At 42.5% G+C, this 21,218-nt stretch overlaps 4 protein-coding genes across 4 annotated transcripts; 2 read left to right on the forward strand and 2 right to left on the reverse strand.

Moving 5' to 3' along the window:
- The first annotated feature begins 86 nt into the window (after positions 1–86).
- On the forward strand, positions 87–7,852 carry LOC134196118 (active breakpoint cluster region-related protein-like). The gene is made up of 23 exons (XM_062665200.1): positions 87–1,965; positions 2,018–2,221; positions 2,277–2,465; positions 2,538–2,645; positions 4,042–4,087; positions 4,157–4,209; positions 4,264–4,371; positions 4,432–4,480; positions 4,556–4,631; positions 4,704–4,777; positions 4,845–4,942; positions 5,010–5,087; positions 5,157–5,219; positions 5,277–5,352; positions 5,416–5,474; positions 5,533–5,578; positions 5,648–5,734; positions 6,248–6,345; positions 6,430–6,531; positions 6,601–6,913; positions 7,008–7,142; positions 7,206–7,311; positions 7,371–7,852. The coding sequence occupies exons 1-23, from the start codon at positions 112–114 to the stop codon at positions 7,600–7,602; spliced, it is 4,254 nt and encodes a 1,417-aa protein (XP_062521184.1). The 5' UTR covers positions 87–111; the 3' UTR covers positions 7,603–7,852.
- Positions 7,853–8,333: 481 nt separating this feature from the next.
- LOC134189792 (mitochondrial import inner membrane translocase subunit Tim22-like) lies at positions 8,334–9,461 on the forward strand. Its single transcript, XM_062658174.1, has 4 exons — positions 8,334–8,547; positions 8,800–8,990; positions 9,054–9,126; positions 9,203–9,461. Exons 1-4 carry the CDS (start codon positions 8,343–8,345, stop codon positions 9,277–9,279), a joined length of 546 nt encoding a protein of 181 aa, XP_062514158.1. The 5' UTR covers positions 8,334–8,342; the 3' UTR covers positions 9,280–9,461.
- Positions 9,462–12,749: 3,288 nt separating this feature from the next.
- On the reverse strand, positions 12,750–14,885 carry LOC134184342 (uncharacterized). The gene has a single exon (XM_062652013.1). It carries the CDS (start codon positions 14,829–14,831, stop codon positions 13,065–13,067), a length of 1,767 nt encoding a protein of 588 aa, XP_062507997.1. The 5' UTR covers positions 14,832–14,885; the 3' UTR covers positions 12,750–13,064.
- A 311-nt stretch (positions 14,886–15,196) lies between these two features.
- On the reverse strand, positions 15,197–21,204 carry LOC134179709 (phosphorylase b kinase gamma catalytic chain, liver/testis isoform-like). Its single transcript, XM_062646645.1, has 9 exons — positions 21,028–21,204; positions 20,761–20,915; positions 20,590–20,644; positions 20,459–20,524; positions 16,678–16,750; positions 16,526–16,613; positions 16,346–16,466; positions 15,610–15,859; positions 15,197–15,551 (listed from the first exon to the last, which is right to left on the reverse strand). The coding sequence occupies exons 1-9, from the start codon at positions 21,120–21,122 to the stop codon at positions 15,291–15,293; spliced, it is 1,164 nt and encodes a 387-aa protein (XP_062502629.1). The 5' UTR covers positions 21,123–21,204; the 3' UTR covers positions 15,197–15,290.
- Positions 21,205–21,218: the final 14 nt, after the last annotated feature.

Here is a 21,218-nt window from a genome sequence, read left to right on the forward strand (position 1 = left end):
GGAACTGGTTCCTGAACCGTGAAGTCCCGTATAACGCCTACTAGAGATGTTCAGTCCTCATCGCGTTGTCACTGTATTTTCTACGGTTGCATCATTGTAAGGTTTGTAGACATGACTGCGAAGGATCGTTTCTGCTCGGAATGGAAAGTCCACTTTCCTCAATTCCCGCTTCCCTTGTGGACATCAACATGGCGAAACAACAACGAACAAGCACAACAACTCATAGGCGAGTGCCTGAAGCGCGTGACGGAACTAGAAGACGAGCTGGAAAGAGAGCATTTCACTCTGAAGTTTCTTCGTTCTTTCAGTGAGCGACGCCTGTCTCACTCATTCAGTCCACCCGACAACCTTACGTCAGAGGACAGCTATCCCGCATCCGGAGCTCCGTCTCGACTCGTCGACAACGGGACGCGTGGCGAGGGAGTGCAGACTGACGTCGAGAACGACAAGGAGTTTGGTAACGAAAGTTCTAGTTTCGGAAGAAGCGGTGGGTATGAGAACGAAATGTTGAAGAGAAGAGAAGCAGAAAGATACGAGGAGACTGGAGTGACACGTTGCAGTGATGCTCATAACGTGCAGGTAGATGTTGATAATGACAGTGATCGAATGTACAAAGTGAATGATTATGGAGATGATGGTGATGATAAGTCCTCAAATGGAGGCGCTTTGAGGAGAAACGGTGGAATTCGTCGTCTATCTCTGAGTCCTTTTTCTCAGCGATCACCACTATGCAACTCTCCACTGTCGATTTCAATTTCACCTCTGACCTCTCCTAAGCCTGCACCTCGTGACAGAAGTGCATTTCCTCTTTCTCCTGTTGAAAAAGAAAGTAACAGGAAACAACGGAGAAGTATGTCAACAGGAAATATTCCATCAGTGCCTCATTTTCAAGTTTTGGCAAAGAAAACTTCAGTTTCAGCTTGCAGTTCCCCTTCAAGTGTAAGCAGAATGAAATCTCCATCTTCAATCTCTGAGCACCATGACAACAATGAAGGAGATGAAAGTTATTTTCATAAAAGGTCAGTTAGTAAAGGGCACAGACCAAGATCTGTGCATATTGAGTCTGGAGCTGAGATACGGGATGCATTCAGGAAGAAGAGGTTAAGTGGTAGTCATTCAGACAGTAGCCTTTTTTCATCTATATCATCGGAGCCAATTTTGGAGGGAAGAGGAACTAATGGTCAAGACAGACATGTTGTACTGGAGCTGCCTGAGAATGCTATTCCGACATCACCCAGTGAAGATATCTTTAGTCGTACTCCTGCATACAATGAAGATTGGTCAGAGAAAACAAACGAGAGGCAAAATATCAGTGGTAAGGAACTGTTGCCGACGAACCTTGTGTCACCAGAGTATTTGCACGAAGTCACTCGCAGAGCTGTAAACATGAGCAATCGAGAGTCTTCTTTCTTAGACTCGTCTGATACGGATAGTGCAGTCACACGCGAAGACATAGTCTATAATCTTTATGATAATATTCACGCAGTCCTATCATGTCAGAACAGCAATCAGTCAGTAGAGCTGGACGAAGTGAGCTTGGCCATATACGACGACTGTGACAACGACGACTTTCTGGACTCAGACGAGAGAGAAGGATATCTGTCGTCCAGTGAATATGACGAAGACAAGAACGAGAACGTATTTAGAGAGAACGGAACCGTTGAACACGAATTAGCTAAACCTGACGATGCAGAGAAGGAAGTCGCAGCAAACACACCGGCTTTAGACATCCACACACAAGACGACAAGGACGAGATATACGATCCTTTGCATCACGAGCCCGTATTACGTAGGAAGAAACAGGTTGCACCACCATCACCTCGTCGAGATGCTGGCATTAGTTTTCATAATTGGAAAGAAGTTGGAGACCTACAGCAAGATCCTCAATTGGCACATTTTTATCACTCGCAGCTACAAACCCAAAACAAAGAAAACGAGACACAGAAAGGAGGATCAGAGCTCGACGTACGTACTCTACATGTTAAACTAAATTTATCTTCTTAAATTCTGTTGTTAGGGCGAACCAGTTTATGCAATCCCACTTACTCCTCGTACTCGAATCAGTAACTCTCCCAGTCTTTCACCTCAAGTTCGCACTCCGTCGCCAACGAGTCGTAGACCGTCGGACGAGGCCAATAATCTTGCCCTGAGAAAGATGATTGTTTCGACGTTTCTTGACAAGGAACAAGATTACGTTGATCAACTTAACCTCGTGTGCCAGGTAGGTTCATCGATCTTGGTGCCCCCTCTCTGTTGTAACTCAAATTGAAATGTAGCATTACCATAAGCCACTGGCCGCTCTAGCAACGACATCCCAGCCAATGCTGAGCATCAAAGACTGCGACATCGTCTTTTACAAGCAAGAGGATCTTTTTCACATACATCAACAGCTAGTAAGAGCCATCGAAAGTCGTCTCTCTCATTGGTCGTCTCAACAGACGGTTGCCGATTGTTTTGGCATTCTGGTATATATTTTTTATACAATCGGGTAGTAGTACCTGATGAGTAGCCAACCGTCTTGTTGATTGATTGACCAGGTGGATGCCTTGCCGCTGTACAAGTCCTACTTTGAGAACTACCAGGCAGCTGTTGAGCTGGTGATGAGACGGAAAACCGAGCTGCCACAGTTTGCATACCTGGTTGATGTAAGTGATAACTTTATGAAGTGGTGACACGCACGCACGCACACATGCACATACACACACACAAACACGCGCGCGCGCGCACACACACACACACACACACACACACACACACACACACACACACACACACACACACAACACACACACACACACACACACACACACACAAACACACACACACACACAAACACACACACACACACACACACACACACACACACACACACACACACACACACACACAACACACGCGCGCGCGTAGGTAGGTACGTAGGTACATATGTATGTATGTATGTATGTATGTATATATGTATGTGATTCATGAAACAGAAGAGCAGCAAACGAGTGTAGAACGTTTACATGTACACTTGTACACACACTAATTGAATGAGGCAGAGGACAATGAACGGTGGTTAAGCGGGGCCTCTCATTATCAAATCAAAGCAATTAGCATCCACGTGTTGCACTGGTAGCCTACTTCTGTATGTCACGATTTTGTGGTTGCTCCAATTCCCATATCCTCGAGTTTGGAATGCGTCGAGATTGATTACTGCTCACTGCTGAGGCTGCTGAGCTGTCTGATTGGTAACCAGCATGTACAGCGGACATCACTCCGCGAGGTACATGTCAGGAAACAGGTGTCAACATACTTGTGACAGCCGCGTAAACCGCAATCGGTAAATTGGTGTGCTGCAGCAGAAATCCTCCTTTCACTACAGTGTACACTCCACAGTGTTTTGTTGACTTGTTGACCTGTTGGACGGACGGACGTCATGTGTGTCATCGAAAATCCGTGGGCATTTCGGCTGCACGATTGTTGGGAGGTCGGTGAGAGTGATTCGACGTTTCTGGTGTTTCTGACGCGAGCGACTCGAAGGAAGTCGGGAATCATTTTTTCTGAGGACTCGAGGTGTCAGTGAGGTCACCGCGTTTGCGATAGGTTATCTCATACGCACCCGACGTGTTGCGAAATTGAGCATCTGCCTTCGCCGTTTTGTCGGTTACTCGGCAGCTCATCACGCTCGTTTGCGCGCTCGTCAGCCTCCGTTCTTGTCCTTTTTTTGTCACCGCGTCGCTACGTAGTGAATTGTAGCGGCCGGGCACCTCGATTTTTACGTCATATCGGAACGATCTAGTGCTCTCTAGTGTTACAAGTTATCAGAGTTGGTCGAGCTCTCTCTCTCTCTCTCTTTCTATCCACTAGAGCAAGTAGAATTGACGGCACGATGGCCGCCGATATCGAGGAGCTTCCCGTTTCGACGGTTCGTCGTCCGCGACGCGGTCGAGTGTCGACGCTGTGGTCTTTCTTCTTGCAGTATATGCGCACTGTAAGGAGTAGGAGGGGCTTCTTGTAAGTTGCAAGATTGAGTGTAGTGATCGTGTTTGTTCGTTGCAGAGTGCGGCGCAGATGAAATCGGTTCGACATCGTGTTCCTCTCGAAGGTTTGCACTTGTCAATTTGCTGACGGGAGTTATGCGTAGATGAAGAAAGTTGTGTTTGTGTAACTACAGAGCTGCTGAGGAAGCCGGTGGACAAACTACAGAACTATTCGCTTGTTCTTAAGGTAAGAATGTGACGTGTGAGGTGTTGTGAGACAAGTTGACGTGTAGTGCTGTAGGATCTTTTGAAATATACGCCGAGAGATCACCAAGACTTTGACCTACTCTACAGAACATCACAGTCGGTCACCGATCTCCTCAAATCAATCAATCGAGGACCTGCTGAGGTTTCCATATCAACTCTCATTGTCGTGTTTCTCTCGTTTGTGATTATCCTTGGTGACTAGACCGAAGGGAAGAGACCTCTGAAGAGTGAAGTTGTTGTGCAACTAACAGGTTGGTTTGTGTGCATGACCATTTCCGTGGGGAATTCCCTCTTTGTGGTTGTGCTACACTCGTGCTTTGTTGCAGAGAGCGGACGCAAGTTTAGACAGCTATGTCTGTTTGAAGACGTTCTAGTTTGTGTAAAACAAAAAGGGAGTGGAAGGTAGAGCACACAGACTGTTTAGAATCAATGATATGCTCTTTACTCATCACACCTTGTTTGCCTCTCGAACAGACAAAGGAAATATGAATGCAAATGGTATTTGCCTCTTACTGAACTGACATTCCACCCGCCACCTGATGCGGATGGTAATTACTAACCATTTCCAGATGTTTGCCATTCACCTTTGTATATCTGCTTTCTCATTCTTTTTAGTTCCTGGTCCTATTCCACTTACTAGCCATCAGGAGTTAGAAGCGCTGCAAGGAAAGATAGGCAAACTGAAGTACGAAATGCACCAGGAACAGTCAGATGTAGGTTATTTATCTAGTGACAGGATGGCAATCGTTTCCTAACCTCTCTTGTGATTGTATATATTAGAAGAAGAAACTCTCAAAACTGACACCAGTTAAATCAAGCAGCAAACTTGACAAATTGAGGAAGAAACTGTTAGAGCTGGTCAGCAATCGTTTATTTGGATGTGATATATTGTACTGTTGTATTAACCGTGAGATTGTGCTTTGCTAGGAGGCATCACTGAGACTCAACAAAGCTGGACTACCACTGAGACTTTTTGATGTAGAAGGAAGAGTAAGGCACACGGGTCGATTATAAAGGATATCGTTTTTCATTCACGACTGTGTACAGGCTTACACGTTGCTGTTCTGTCAAGAGTCTCAACGCTGTGGATGGCAAGATGGAATCGCTAAAACTAGGGAAACCGGTAATATATCAGTTACGTAGATTTGTGTTCTTTATGCTAAGTTTCTTGCATTGGACTATGTAGCAAAACCTGTTCAAATATCGCCATATGACTTGGAGGCATTGATCAGACGATCACGGAGGGTTTGTAGAATGCCGTCTGTCTAAACTGTGAAGCTTTCATCCCATTCTATTTTCACAGGCACTTCGGAGATCGGATTCCATTAGGAGTATTCAGATTGAAGCTGGTAATTCTTATTCAAATTCTGTTCTGGAGGTTGTTCTGATATTGATCTCACATGTTGTTATGCCTCTAGATGTGGAGGAAGAGTATCTGTCAGGAATTTTACATATCCAGGTTCATTCTGCAAAGGGAGTTATGCCTGCGAGGCAAGGCAAGCCAGGTCAGTGAAAGGATGCTATGTATGAGTAATAGTTGCATGCTGCTTTACATTTTTGATAAATATTATTTCTTTTAAGTAATGAGATGTGATCTGCTGGTTCATATGCATGAATGAGTTGTTTGCATAAGGTGGCATTCATTTCTTTTAGTGGGTTCTGTTTGTTCAAAGTGAAGTGTCAACACTTAATTGTAGTGCTGTATGCATGTCTGGTGGAGTGTCATCTTTGGGGTGGGCGACTCGTAGGCATCCTGTAGATCACTGCAGATAGACAGATAGAGAAGTATTTCACCATATAGAGATGTTTTTGTAGACGTTCAGCGGAGCTCACCCACACACTTTCTCACATTTGGTGATAGTGGTTTTAGCACATTTAATGAATTAAGCTAAATAAAATAAAAATATAGGAGAGTCACAAAACCACAAGGCATATTTTCGAGGCAATTGAATTATCTTATTTGAGTTAGTGACAGCAGTCTGTAATGGAAGAAATGTAATACATGTGGTCTTTTGTAGATCTGTTCTGCACTTTATCAGTCGACTGCTATGGGCGATTTGACAAGAAAGCCAAAACTCACGTTGTGAAGGAGTCTGTGGCTCCCGGATGGGAACAGGTATTCTTTAGTGTGATAGACCTGCTCGCCTATTCATTTTGTCTTTCGTTTGTGTTCTTAAATAGTAACCTGGTGTTTTTATAGGATTTTGACATCGAAGTGGAAGGAACACAGAGTGTTAAAATAACCTGTTGTGACAGACGTAACTTGTTGATGGAGGACGTGTGTGGGAGAGGTCAGCTTGAGGTTAGTTGATACTTAACTTTGCATTGTAGCATTGTTCTGTAAGTGTGTGTGTATGTTCTTGTGACATAGCTTTTAAAGCTTGGTGTCAAGGACGGTAAGAGGCACGTGGTAGATGTGAAACTGATGCCAAAGGGAACTGTAAAGGTGTCGGTGATGTACAGCACGGGGCTTCAGTCCCTATCTCGAAAACGCTCGATGTCCGAGTCGGGATTGTTTGGTGTTCCCATTGCACTATTGTGTCATCGTGAGAAGAGGAAAGTCCCACATATCGTTACCTGCTGTTGTGAGGAGATCGAAAGACGAGGACTGGTAGAAGTGGGCATCTATAGAATTTCTGGAGTTACATCGGATGTAAGGAGTCTAAAGCAAGCGTTTGAGCAAGGTACGTGCAGTTAATGTCACATACATTCCAACAATTAAAATTTCAAGATTTAATAAGGGCTGACACGTGACACAGAATTTGCATCACTTTATAGGTGCGGATGAGGGTGCTAGAGTGGCGGCAGACATAGACATCCACGCAGTATCAGGGCTAGTGAAGATGTTTTTCCGCGAGCTGCCAGAGCCACTCTTTACCAATGAGCTCTACCCTCGCTTTGTGGACGGTCTAGGTAAGGACATGTTGCTACTGTCTAGCCTTGTCGTACTGCTTCATTTCAAATTGATTGCTCTAGCACTAGGCGAGCCAGAGGCCAAAAAGAGATTTATGGCATCTCTTGTCCAGTCATTGCCGCCAGTCAACCTGGAAACGATCCTGTATCTCTTCAGACATTTGAGAAGGTAAAGAAAGTCAGTCGAGGATTATTGGTTTTTCAAACTGAATTTCAATGTTTCGACAGAGTGGTGTCTGAGGAGAAAGTGAATAAGATGAGCTTCAACAACTTAAGTACGGTGTTTGGACCGAATCTTCTTCGTCCAGCAACAATTGGCAGTGATTACGCAGCCATTGCAGCCATGTCTCATGTTGGCATCCTGCTCTACCTGTTACAGCTGCCCGAGGAATTGCTGCTCACACCACCAACCCCAACGCGAACACATGCGCAGTTTTCAACAATAGCAGAAGAACCATAGTTGTGTTTTTGTGTTCTAGCCAGCTATATCTAGAGGAGATTTAGTTTAATTTATAAGGTAATTACTGTTCTAGCGTAGTAACCTAAAACGACATATCGAGACAGCTGAGCTTCTCTACCCTGCTGGATACTAGGAATAGAGTACACTATTACACGTAGTTGCAGCATGATGCTGTTGTATTACTTTAGCTGTTTACTACAGGCAACAACACTGTAGATGAAATGACCAATCAATATTTCCAAAACTAAAATCTAGAGCTTACGAACTAAAGTAGAAATCTAATCAGTTGATTCGCATTGTCAACAAAATATCAGGAGTTTGGAGCCGGCCTTTTGTGGTCACTGACTGATAGATCATGACATGTGGCATCCAACTTCCGCTTCGTACCGACCTTTGATGGTAGACCACCGTTGAGGCTGAAAGAAGTGTCTGCTTCCATCGATTCGACGCACAACGTGTCAGGTAGAACTGCAGTCAGTAAACGAGCTTGCAGAGCTGCGACTTGACCGGAAAGTTGTGTGTATTGCCAGCCTTCCATTGTCGTTAACTAGCCGTATCTACGACACCTTGTAGATCCCTTGTAGCTGAGATAACATGCGCCTACAAAATACTGGGAGGCTGCTGCCACAGCTTCAGGGAGTCCACAGCTTCAGGGAGTCCCGCTGCAGTTCAAAAGCGAAAGGATTTACGCATGCGTGGATAAAGATTCGAACACAATGACGCATGCGCATGGAGTTAGAATGAACGAGGGAAAGGATGCTGGCGCTGAAGACTATACGATAGCTGATTCTCTAGAGAGACTGAGACCGGGTGTTCTGTCTGAAGTTAGTTTACAACCTCATCCATGGCTTGACGTGGTTAGAAGGAGAAAATCGGCACAAGAAATGAAGATGGAGAGAGGAATGGAGAGTTGTGCAGTGAGAGCAGGACTGAGTGCTGTTGCAGGTCAGACTATAGTAACAACGTTGGTTTAGGATGCGTGTGTATGCTGACGTTCTTTACACTAAATTTGTCGCATCTTTAATTTTAATAATGGTTAAATGGTTAATCAATTAAATTACATGATTTCACTCATTGCCATATTGTGTGTGTGTGTGTGTGTGTGTGTGTGTGTGTGTGTGTGTGTGTGTGTGTGTGTGTGTGTGTGTGTGTGTGTGTGTTACTTGTTTTCTTACTTCATAAAGTGTGCCTGTCTAGGCTATGGACTTGGCGTTGTCTTGGGTCTTTTTACTGCAAGTATGGAATCTAATGTAATGGCTGATGGCAGCATTCGAGAGCAGTCAGTTCGAGAAGTCATGAGAGACTTGAGAAAGCGAGGTCACTCATATGGCAAGAATTTTGCTATTGTGGGTGCCATGTTTGCATGCACAGAATGTGCTGTAGAGACAGTCAGTTTCATACACAAACATACAGACTAGCATGTACTGCATTAGTTGTGGTTTGTATGTCAGGTACGAGGGAAAAGTGATAATCTAAATGGTATTATGTCTGGCTGCATTACAGGAGGACTCATTGGGCTAAGAGGTGAGCAGCATTTAGTGTTTTACTGCATAAATGCTATATGTATAATGTTGATATTGTCTACGGATTTATGCTACAGCTGGAGTAAAGGCTGGAGTGTTTGGATGTGCAGGTTTTGCTGCTTTCTCTGCAGTCATTGACCATTATCTAAGGTGATACAATAACATATGTGTACATTCAAAAACATGACATATATTTATAGCAATGGAAAGGTGTTTGCAGTGCCATTTTGTAATACAGTTGTGAGTACGTACTGTTAAATATACTGCAGATTTTATGTTACATAATGTACAATTTAGGTGTAAGCATATAATGTACTTGATTTCGACAGCTTGAGTTGTGAGACAACTGTGTACATGTACTGTATTTGGCACTGAATGTGGCCTGTTAGCAGTGTTTAGGTAATACACGGTTGACGTCTGTAAATACTGATGCATAACTGCTCCTACCAAATAGTAGCCTTGAATAGATGCTACATCAGAGCAAAGGCTATAAGCAATAGACGTAACGTTTTTTTTGTTGCCGACCTAACTAACTTAGTAAGGAAATGTAATAAGTTTGTACAGACAAGCAGATTTCGTCAATTGGCAAAGCAGACTACACCTTGGGTAATTATAGCAATAAGTCTCTTCTCAATAAATCTCTAGGTTTAGGTGACGTGGTACAGTACAATAAGCATTATATTTGCCAACTTTGCATCATGTGAATCAAGATTTTATTACAGACAACTAACATACACACACACACACACACACACACACACACACACACACACACACACACACACACACACACACACACACACACACACACACACACTTTGCAATAGCTACTACAAGTGATGTCTATAATTGTTGTGTAAATGTTTTTCTTGTGTGAGACACTACACCAGTGAACATATAGATCCAGCAGCAGTAACATCTCAGAATTTTTCTATTTCATCCACTATCCATTGAAGATATTGTGACACACGTGTGTAACTCCATATTTGTCTTCAGCAACACAGGTTTTTGATCCAAAGCTTACAAGACCTATCAGTTCATAGTGTCCATCATTGTTAACAACAGCTAGGGGACCTCCACTGTCTCCATTACAAGTTTCGATTACTCCTTTTTGTTTGTCTTTATTTTGGTAGCCCCTTGCACATATGTGGTTGTTAGTTACAGTTATTGTGCCATCATATCCTTTATTACATTCATCTTGGGATATGACATCCACTTCACCAAAGCCGAGTTTGTTTAGATTACACTATGATTGTTTTCACCTCAACCGCTAACAACACCAGTTGGTGGTTTTACATTGGAATTTGATGGTGGCAAACAGATTGGCCAAACACTTATATAATTATATTATCATATTTTGCTTCCCTCTAGCACGAGAAGTATAATATCACTTTTGTCATATGGATTGCCCTTTTCATAGTCACGATGTCGTAAAAGTGCTTCAATTTCAAACTGCTGTCCAGCAGGTTTGTCTCGCTTATACACTCCTAGTCTGACCCTTATTTTGATATCTGTTTACATCATCGATCAAAGCAGTGTGCTGCAGACAATACCCATCTCTTTCTTATGAGGACACCACCACACATAAGCTCATCTTCATCAGAGGTTATAAGTGCCTGCCATGGAACACCTTTACATGTGGGAAAGAATCCTGGGCCAGGATAGCCATCATCTCCTTTTGCTTTGTCACTGTTCAGTTGAGAAGAAGCCTGATTTGCTGGAGGATTAAAAGGAGATTGAACAAAGTGACCAGAAGAAAGATGATTTCATGGGGGACCAGAAGGACTAGATTGGTGACTGTTCCAGATGTTTCCAGAATGAACCAGAAGTATACACTCTCAGAATATGTGAATGCACTCTCAGAATACGTGACCCTTTAACTCTATTGAAATGTCTGTCAAAGACTGAATCATCTGATTCTTGTAATGGAGCATCTCCTTTTTACCACCAGTGTGACACTCCAATTCTTTGTGACTTAGTGGTTTCCCGGGTGATGTGAGCAGCTGGTTGGTTGTGTACCTGTATTAGCGCAGTCAACAATTGCATTACTTGTATCGAAATCAGAACAGTCAACTTTCTTTAGTTTTGGAAGTCCACATGGTTCGACATCTGGTAGATGGGAACTTGTAGTAGTTTGACTATTCCTCTTTGCCAGCACATCTATGCTAAATTCTTTGAAGTTTTTATTCTTAGAAGATGATGAATAGAATTTTATGATGAAAGTGCCTTTGCTTGATTGTATGATCAGATTGGGAGTGACAGCTCTTTTACCACACAGTTTGTTGCAAGATGATTCTTTCAAGTTGTAGCACAAGTAGAGAGCATTTTGATTTCTACATATTTCAACACCATGCGCACTTTACTTTGCCTTGCTGATATGTAATAGCACAATGCTGTATTGGGTAGGTAGGGATGCCTAGTTTCCAAAGGTTTCACTTTCTGCCACGTTGCTGCGAGTTGATTTTAGAGAATCCACTTCAGTGGACATCGAGGCCGCGGTAATTGTAGTGATGACAACAACAACACTATTGCTAACAAATTCATCAAAACAGTGCAGAAGATGAACAACAAGACTGTGGTAAAACAGCAGCTGGACTAGGAATTAGATAGGCAAATAGAGTGTGAAAATGTATATTAGTGTCATTCCCTGGAACTGTTGATGAATGCAAGAGAGCATAAATGTTGCCATAAGAACCAACTCTTTGTAGACAACACCATTTATCTACACAGCAACAGTGGAAGTTATGGACATTGTACTATCAACAAGACATGAAATTGTCTGATACAATAACCTAACTTAACTGTAACTCAATCATTTAGAACAGGTCAATTTTCTAGGACTTGTGTCCAATAGCATACAATAATAGTATATTTGTATGAGGGGTGAAAATGACTAGATCAGTATTACAATCTTGAACTTGAATCTCTACATCAGCAGTATCTATAGGTATATAAGAGTAAAGACATTCAGACATCATTATACTAATAATAGTGCTTATTCCTGGAACTTTGTCTAGTCAGATTGTTTCTGAAATAAAGTAGATGAACTGTTGCTTTTCAGTTAATTAATTAACTGTTATAAAAAATTTGGTTGACATTTCAGTTTCTGTATGAATTAACAGTGCTTGTCTTATTGCAACAAGAATAGGTACAGGCTCTCTTTGGGAATTAATTGATTCCATTTGTTGCAGATCATTGGCTGCTTTATCATACTAGTAGTTGCATTGAAAATGTTTTGCCCTAATGGACTAGTTGTTAGATGTTGTTTATAGGATGTGGTGTGATGTGATGTGTGGCATTAGATGTCTTATGTGTGTGTGTGTGTGTGTGTGTGTGTGTGTGTGTGTGTGTGTGTGTGTGTGTGTGTGTGCTTGCGCATGTGTGTGTGTGTGTGTGTGTGTGTGTGTGTGTGTGTGTGTGTGTGTGTGTGTGTGTGTGTGTGTGTGTGTGTGTGTGTGTGTGTGTGTGTGTGTGTTGCACGAGGTGCACATTCATCCATGCATTTCTTGTGGTGTATGCTCACATGGTTTTTTCTCATTGAATCATGATCCAGATAACTTGCCTATCCAACTAAACTAAAAGGCAGATAATTTGCATTTCTGGAAGTTGAGTTGGCATTCAATAGCCTTGAAGAAATGTTTATTCAAATCATGCTCAATTACAAAACAGAGCTTCGGAATACAGTAGACGAAGACCACATGAAAATCTTGGATGTAAACGTACTCTGACTGACTGTGATTTGAATTCAATTGCAAGAGTATCAATGTTTAGCTAATTGATATTCACGTTTCTCTGTCTATTATGCAACGTAACAACCTCATCTCCTAGACTGACAGCAGAAACAATGGGCTGCATACAAACCACAGAAGGTTCAAATTGTAAAAGAAAATTTTAGGTGCTTCTAGCTTGCAACAAATGAGCTGTAACTGCATGTAGCATCTAGTCTGCCAAGGAGATCATGTCGTTTATCCATTGAATGTATTTTGAAGTTCTTGTGTACACTCCATACTTGTGCTTTTGGCCACAGGCATTACGTGCTCCAAAACTGACCAAGCCTGACAGTTCGTAGTAACCTTGACTGTTGGGACAAGCTAGTGGCCCTCCACTGTCTCCATTACATGCATCAATATGAATAGTGCTGCTTAACTTTCGTTTGCCATTAGCACAAATCATGTTGTCTGTTATCGTTCCATTGTACGACTTTTTTCTGTTGCATTTTTTGTTAGAAACAGTTGTTACTTCACCATATGCCAACCTGTTTGGATATTTTCCATGGTGATTTAGACCCCAACCACTGACTACACATTTCTTAGATGGTCCTGTTTGAGACGATGACAAACATATTGGCCAGATAGTAGTAGTGTAGTTTACTGCATGATCTAGTCGAAGAAGTGCCATATCATTGTTGTAGATGTGGTCATTGCCATATTGTGGATGAAAAGTAATTGTCTTGATCTGAAATGTCTGCCACCAACCTTTTTCCTTCTCTCTTTTATAAACCCCAAGTCTGACCTTCAGATTGAGGTGGCTTACAGAATCAAAACAATGAGCTGCACACAACACCCACTCCTTTCCTATAAGAACACCGCCACAGACAAGATCCATTGTATCAGAGTCATCAGTTATGAGAGCCTGCCATGGAATGCCTGTACACGTAGGTTTGAATGAAGGACCACAAATAGAGTGGAGAGGACCAGGAGGCCCTCGTTTCCCTGGAGATTGAGTGAACGGTTTTCCTCCTGGGGGACCAGGAAGCCCTTGTTTTCCTGGAGGATGAGATGGTGGTGTTTTTTGCAGGAGACCAGGAGGACCTTGTTGACCTGGATGATGAGTGGGTGGGTTTACCCCTGGGGGACCACGAGACCCTTTGATTCCTGGGGGACCATTTAACCCTTTGATTCCCGGAGGGCCACGAGGTCCTTGCATTCCTGGTGGACCTACCATTCCATCAGCAATGCGAATATGTCTTTGAAGAATAGATCTTGGACCTCTTGCTCCATCTTGTCCTTTACTACCCCTAATTGGATCTGTTATCGCTGGTTGACACTCAGGCCTTGTAGTAGTTCGTTCAAAAGGCAACCCTGGAGACAAGAGAAGTTGTTCAGGGGTAAATGAATGATCTGCCACAGCTCTCACACCATCATCGACAATTGTTCCATTCTTGCATATGAGCATCAAGTCTGGTAGGCCACAAGGATTTACACCTGAAATATCTGATGAGAATCCTCTAAATGCAAACGAGTTACTCTTGACTATTACTACGCTTGGTTTTCTTCTGACCAGAATGTCTATACTGAATCCTCTGTACTGCCTGTTGGGAAAAGCAGATGAGTGAAATTTAATGTAAATGTTCTTCCACCCTGACTCTAACACCATGTCAGGAAGTTTGTTCTTGCCGCACAGTTTGAGGCAGCGGCGCTTGTTGTAGCACAAGGAGAGTACATCTTGAGAACAATTTATGCTTGGGCGGATGTCCATGTACTTGAGAACAATACGCACTACGCTGTTCCTCGTTGAGATCTTGTAACACAGTGACGTTTTGAGAAGGTAAGAACGTGGACTTTCCAAGTGCTTCTTTATCTGCCAAGCATTACCAGGTGGTGCACCAAAGAATAGCCTCTTTGTGACACACGGAGGACGCTTGCCCGTCACAGAAGACAACAATGTACATAACAGCAATATTGAAGTCAATCTGACGAAACTCATTTCCACAACCTTCAGACGACTGAATGGGATCAAATGGTATACACGCCTGACTAAATCCACGCTGATCGAATCCGGAAGTGGCTTTCAAGAGTTACCAGGAAAGGTTGGCTATTCCAAACCACATTACAAAGAATGAAAGGACAACTTGAAAATTTACGGAAATGACCTCACCTTCTGGAACTATTACTACAATAAATATGAGTCCAGTAACCAACAGTAGCCTATTATAAATTGAAAGTATAGCAGAAACCAGGACAGACATAAACGTGGCAAATATCCGCTAAAAGAGAAACACGCGTTTGCAGGCAGGCAAATCAGGGGGGATTAGTAACACTATGTTATATTACTAATTTTGAACCTGTGACACTGTTTAGATCCTTGAAATTGACTTTTGTAATTGTACATGTAATTGTACATGTATAGATAAGGCAACTCACAAACTTACAAACTCAAACATCCTCACATTCTTAGTAGCACTTGCGATGGCCGATCCAAACCACTAACTAATTTTGCTTTAGGTTGATGTTCAAATAATGTTGCACGGTTTTGATCGTCCCCTCGTTTAACCCAATGTCCATAAATACGAAAGGCACAGCCGTCGATGAGCTGTCGCACTAGCTTGAATTTGTATGGGATTGATCCCAAGCCTTGTAGATTGACTGGAGCTTCAGTAATTCTCATCTTCATAATCGTGCAGAACAATACAGCACGAATATAAACCTAAATAGCCAAAGTGAACAAAAGCTGTATTAAATCATAAAATTTAAAACAAAATTACCCTAAATCTCGCTCTCGCTGAAAACCTACGTTCTGGCTGTTGCTGGGTTATAGACATCCACGGATGAGACAAGACTTCTTCTGCTGTCAGTCTTGCAGCTACGTTGAGAGTCAGTAACTTGGTAATTAGATCTTTTGCATTTTCGGATATATCATCCCATTCTGGACTGCCAAAACGAAACTTGCCATTCATGATAGCACGAAGCATTAACAACTGTTTACGATGCCAAAATGGTGGAAAACCGGCTAACCTAAAAACGTAAATGATTAATTAAATCACTACGCAGCTAGCAGGCTACTGATCACAGAAACAACAAATACATACAATGTGATTCACACAAGGTGACAGTGCAGGTGATGGAATGTGTGCTCTTGAACATACACTGATTTCCACAGATACTGATTTCCACCGCACGAGCATGCACACACACACACACACACACACACACACACACACACACACACACACACACACACACAGGCACATCATGCACACGCAGCCTGTCAGTGTCACTACATACAGCATTCCAGCTAATGTCCTATATATGTGAGGTTACATCACATACAGTTTAATACCCAAAATGGTTAACCAATTCTTTGTGAAGACAAATACATCCACTCCCATTCCCCTCAGTAAGAACACACTACTTAGCTACAGTAGTTCATAACAAATAAAGAGATTGACAGGAGAGCGTTGGAATTAAAATATCAAGAAACAAACACGAATCCAATCATACATCGTATATAGAATAACTCCTATGGCCCACATATCCACTTTATTGTCGTAACCAGGAGCTGTGAAGTCCACTGTACATTGTAGCATTTCAGGAGCAAGATAGGCAGGCGTTCCACACACATCTAAACATTACAAACTAATTCAACATGTCCAGCATTATGTGACACAGTATGAACTCCACTTCGTAGCTTTCTTCCTTCATATTTTGTTGCAAACCCAAAATCAGACAGCTTGACGTTAAAGTGTTCATCTAAGAGAATGTTCTCTGGCTACATCAAGCAAATCCTTATGTATTGTTCGTTGTTTTATTCCATCACACAACAGCTGTCTCACCTTCAGATCTCTGTGAACATAACCTACGTTATGCACATGCTTGACTGCTTCGACCAATTGCATCATTATTACTCTGAAACATTTACACAGAAAGTTTAACAGAGACAAGAAAAATAGTACACATTTGTTCTTATATGATAGGTTGGTTTCTAATCAATTACTTGGTATTACAAACTGAAGGGAAAACACTCTCTCTTACAAACTCATAGCAAAGCAGTCTCTAGAAAGATTTAGGGTTTCCACTCATCAAAGTATGCATTAGAATTCAAACCACTTAAAACATTCAACTCAGTGGGGGATCTAGAGTTTCTGAAAGGGGTAGGTGTACTTTAGGGTACTGGCAATGTGATGTCACCAAACAAAAGAATCAGACAGATCTATTAACTAATACTGTTATCAATAATTAGTAATTAACAGTATCAACAAAACTTTGAAACAAAATCACATTACCAAGAGCCACTACATGTACATGACACAGGATTAGTGAGCAGCATTCTCCTCGGATAGCGATTTGCAAACTACCAACTCGTAATCTAAGTCTATACGTTATTGTGAACGCATAGAGTAGAATAAGTGCATCGAATGTTCAACCTGTTCTGTGTCATCCCAGCTCTGCGATATTTCAATTGAGTTACTTTCATGGCACAACTGCTTTCTTCTAGAGAAGTTGCCTAGAGAGTCGCCTTTTGGTCGCTTACTCATTTCACAAACACGAACAATGTTTTATACAATGACTGCATCTGCATGTAGCCTTCTCCGTGTACTATACTTCCCTTCTCAGAAGGGGTAGGCGCATCTGTTGCACCACCCCCTAGATCTGCCACTGCAACTATACTGTCAAATATGTCGTTCTTAAGGTGGCATCCTAAGGAATGCAACTCACTAACTAAAAGTTCAAGAATACAAAGAATGATCGTAAACAGCCAATCATCAGAGTGTTGTTGAAGTATGAAACACACTAGGATGTACATTGAAGTTACTCTACACTTTACGTTAGTTAGAGCAAATAACTTTTTTGTCATAGACAATTTTTATCCTTTTGATGATAACAAGGCATCTTGTCCATCAATGACAACTAAAAAAGCATTGCGGCCAAAGAGAAATATGGAAAACAAACTAGCCTTTCCTTCTTCAGAGTAGCCCAACATGGCACCTGACACTGTAAATACTTGGACCATTACAGCAAGCTTGGAGCAGAGAACTCAGTATTGAACCAAATTATTATAACAACAACTGGTAGATAACAATGGTATGAAGTGTAAATGCCACCATGTGAGAGACCATCCCAGTAGCATGTACTTTACTTCGCTGTCTGTCTGTCTGTCATTGCTCCGTTCATCTGCTTCCAAATACGAGCCAGGGTACATGTACCATCCATACATGTCTCAGAGTTCATTTTTGATGGTCACGTAGTCTTATGTGTACCACCTAAAAAAGTATAGCATTCTTATGATGTAAAAATCAGCGCAATCTACTGCAACTGTGTTTACACATATTTCTGCCTTTATTCTTGGTAAATCAGCTTCCTGCGCTACTTAGATTTATAGCTCATTCACATGAGCATGTGTAACTGGGCCAACATGAGTCAGGATGGGTCGGCTCACTTTTGGAAGGTTGTGTGAATGTGGCTAAGCCAAGCTGCACTGAAATGGCACACCCCAAACTACCGTGGCAGCACAGTTTGGCTAAGCTTGGCTCGGCTTGCATTCACTGAGTGAATGGAGCCAATGTGAACTGCAGCATCACCTAGTTTCACTAGCCACGGCCCTTTCTTCTCATAAGGGACGTGACTAGCAAGACTAATTGTCTCTGCCAGACCTCCTCCCCCTGTCATACTTGTGTAGCCAAACTTTCTCCCACTGTGTCATACTCTTAGCAATGCTTGGCTCGGATTGGCTCAGATCGCATTCACAGTGTGAACAGTAACCAAGTTCAACTGTAGCCTCGCCTAGTCTCACTAGCCACGCCCCTTCTCACAAAGGGCGTTGCTAGTGAGACTTACTCTCGCATAGCCACTGCCAGACCCTCTCCCCTGTGCCATACTCGTGTAACCAAACTTTCTCCCACTGCGTCATACTCTTAGCAATATAACCAATCTTCTTGACAGCATTTGATTGTTATAATGCCATCAAGGACAAAGGCGGGCAGCTTGTAGCCAATCCATGATCGAGGAAAGATAGCATGAGCATTTCTAATGGACAAGTGACCATATGTACTAGAAGCTAATTAGCTACGGGCGTAAAGAAGGGCACCACAATGAGTGGTGGACTGCTTCGAGAGAAGCTTACTCTAAACGGGCTCAATTGACTTCCCGTCTGTCTGTTGGTATGCATGTTTGTATGTTTATATGTATGTTTGTAAGTGTGTGTCACGCTCGGGGAGTTTGTTGAGCCAATCAGCAGTCCTATTGGAATGCAACATAGGTGATGCAACACTAGCTTGTCAGCGTGAATCACTCTGGGGGTTTGTTGAGTCAATCAGCAGTACTTTAGGGACACCAACAATGGGTGACCCAACAATCCCCGCACAGTACGAAAGAAAAGGCGAGATGTCACAATTAACAACAAAGTTATAAGGTCGAACCGTCGTCAAACTGAGAAGCGCAAAGTTCAGGTAATAGTTGTACGCATCTGTTACTTTTTTTTACAGAAGAATAGCAAAACAAACGAAATCATCGTTCTTCAAGAAGCCAGCGGAGGTCCCATGGGACCATGCATGCACCGTCGCATGCACCATGATCGACCAACATGCATCATCTGCGACCTTCAAAACAGCACTAGGTTTTATAGGTTTAAGTAGGACTGATGATGAACAATCAACATCGTCTTGCAAGAAATAAAGAGTCGTAGGAAACGTTGATGGTGCTTTCTTCTGGATCCAGTCGCTACATGTTGCTTCACAGTATTTCCCATGCAGGTAAGAGATGTATACAGCGATCTCTAGCTACAACGAATTAATTAACAGAATGAAAAATGATAGCAACAGCTCAACAAAAGCATGATAATTGCATCCACCTCAAGTGATGCAAGAGCGCTACATGCAGAATTGAGAAGTATCGTGGATAACAAGCCCCCTCTGTGCAAGAGTTACCCAGCTGTCACACATGTGCATGTGTTGAATTCAAAGTAGTGTGGGACATGATGATATTTAGTTAATTATCTTTAATTAAACATCGCCAAACTCTGTGTTTTCAAAGAATTATACATGTACATTCTAGCAACAAGCTAATGATTAATAAATAATAATGACAATAAATAGACAAAATTAATAAAATTTACATTAATATTCACAATAAACACACACACACACACACACACACACACACACACACACACACACACACACACACACACACACACACAACTACATGCACATATATGCACATATATATGCTCCTAGCTCTGAAGCTAGTAGAACACAGCTTCATTAACTAGTATGTACTAGAAGCTAAGACACCCCCCCCCCCACTAAGTATTAAAGCTAGCTCCTTTTTTCTGAATGCAGTATAACTGGGGGCTGGCTTGGATTGGAAAGCAGCTCATGTGGTAAGGTTATTAGAACACCCACATGCTATAATATAGGTCATCGTGATCTAAGAGACAGACAGACAGACAGACAAAAGGCTATAATTTGTATTGGGCCGATTTGATAGTCACCACCCTTTCACATTTATACAGTTACCGTACATAATGTTAAGGATGGTCCAAAAAACTACCAAGCAGCATTCCAAACCTCTGTGTTCCCCAGTAAACAATTAACCCACTCAGGTCAACCTCATCACCTCGTTTTCTTCTCAGAGCATCTCACAACTTGCGTCAAATAATCAAACAACTCTCCGTTCTCCGCTCTGACGCAAAGAAACAGCTCGTCAAACGATCATACAACAAGAATTCGAAAACACGGCAGACTGACAGCTCGAACACCAAGAAGAAGAAAGTCGAAGACTCGAACGTGTCCTCCAACTTTACTACACAACACAGTCAATAATAAGTAACATTCAGTCGACATCTTAACATCTTAAATGTTCGTTCGACGTCGAGATCATGTACAAATAAGACAAAACCGTACAGAGTTGGGTCTTACTGATGTGAGAATGCGGACAGACGTCGTGTAGACACTGCATTTCTGTGCGTATAACTCTCTCGCAGTCTTGGTCTTGCGTCTTGTCGACAATCTTGACGGCGCACTGTTTCCCAGTGGCCTTGCAGACGCACCTTCTTACTGTACTGGACAGACCCCTAGGAGGTAGGTTAGGGTTAGACTAACAGTCCCTCGCCAAGAGGCGGTCAGTCCCTGGCCAAGAGCCAGACTGACGGCTGATGCAATTATAAAACCCGTTTCTCCTCTTACTTCCCCAGCAAGTCCCCCGCTTCATAGCGAGCATAGAAAGCGGATGCCTCATTTTGATCTGGCAACTTGTCAACAGCCCCATCATCGGTCGACATCCGTACTTTGACGTGCCAGTTGGCCGCACGCCCACTGTTCTAAGCTCTATATCTCGCCTCCAAATTCTTGCCCTTCTACATACGGGATTCCTAAAC

The sequence above is a fragment of the Corticium candelabrum genome, chromosome 1, assembly GCF_963422355.1.
Source record: "Corticium candelabrum chromosome 1, ooCorCand1.1, whole genome shotgun sequence".
Taxonomy (NCBI): domain Eukaryota; kingdom Metazoa; phylum Porifera; class Homoscleromorpha; order Homosclerophorida; family Plakinidae; genus Corticium; species Corticium candelabrum.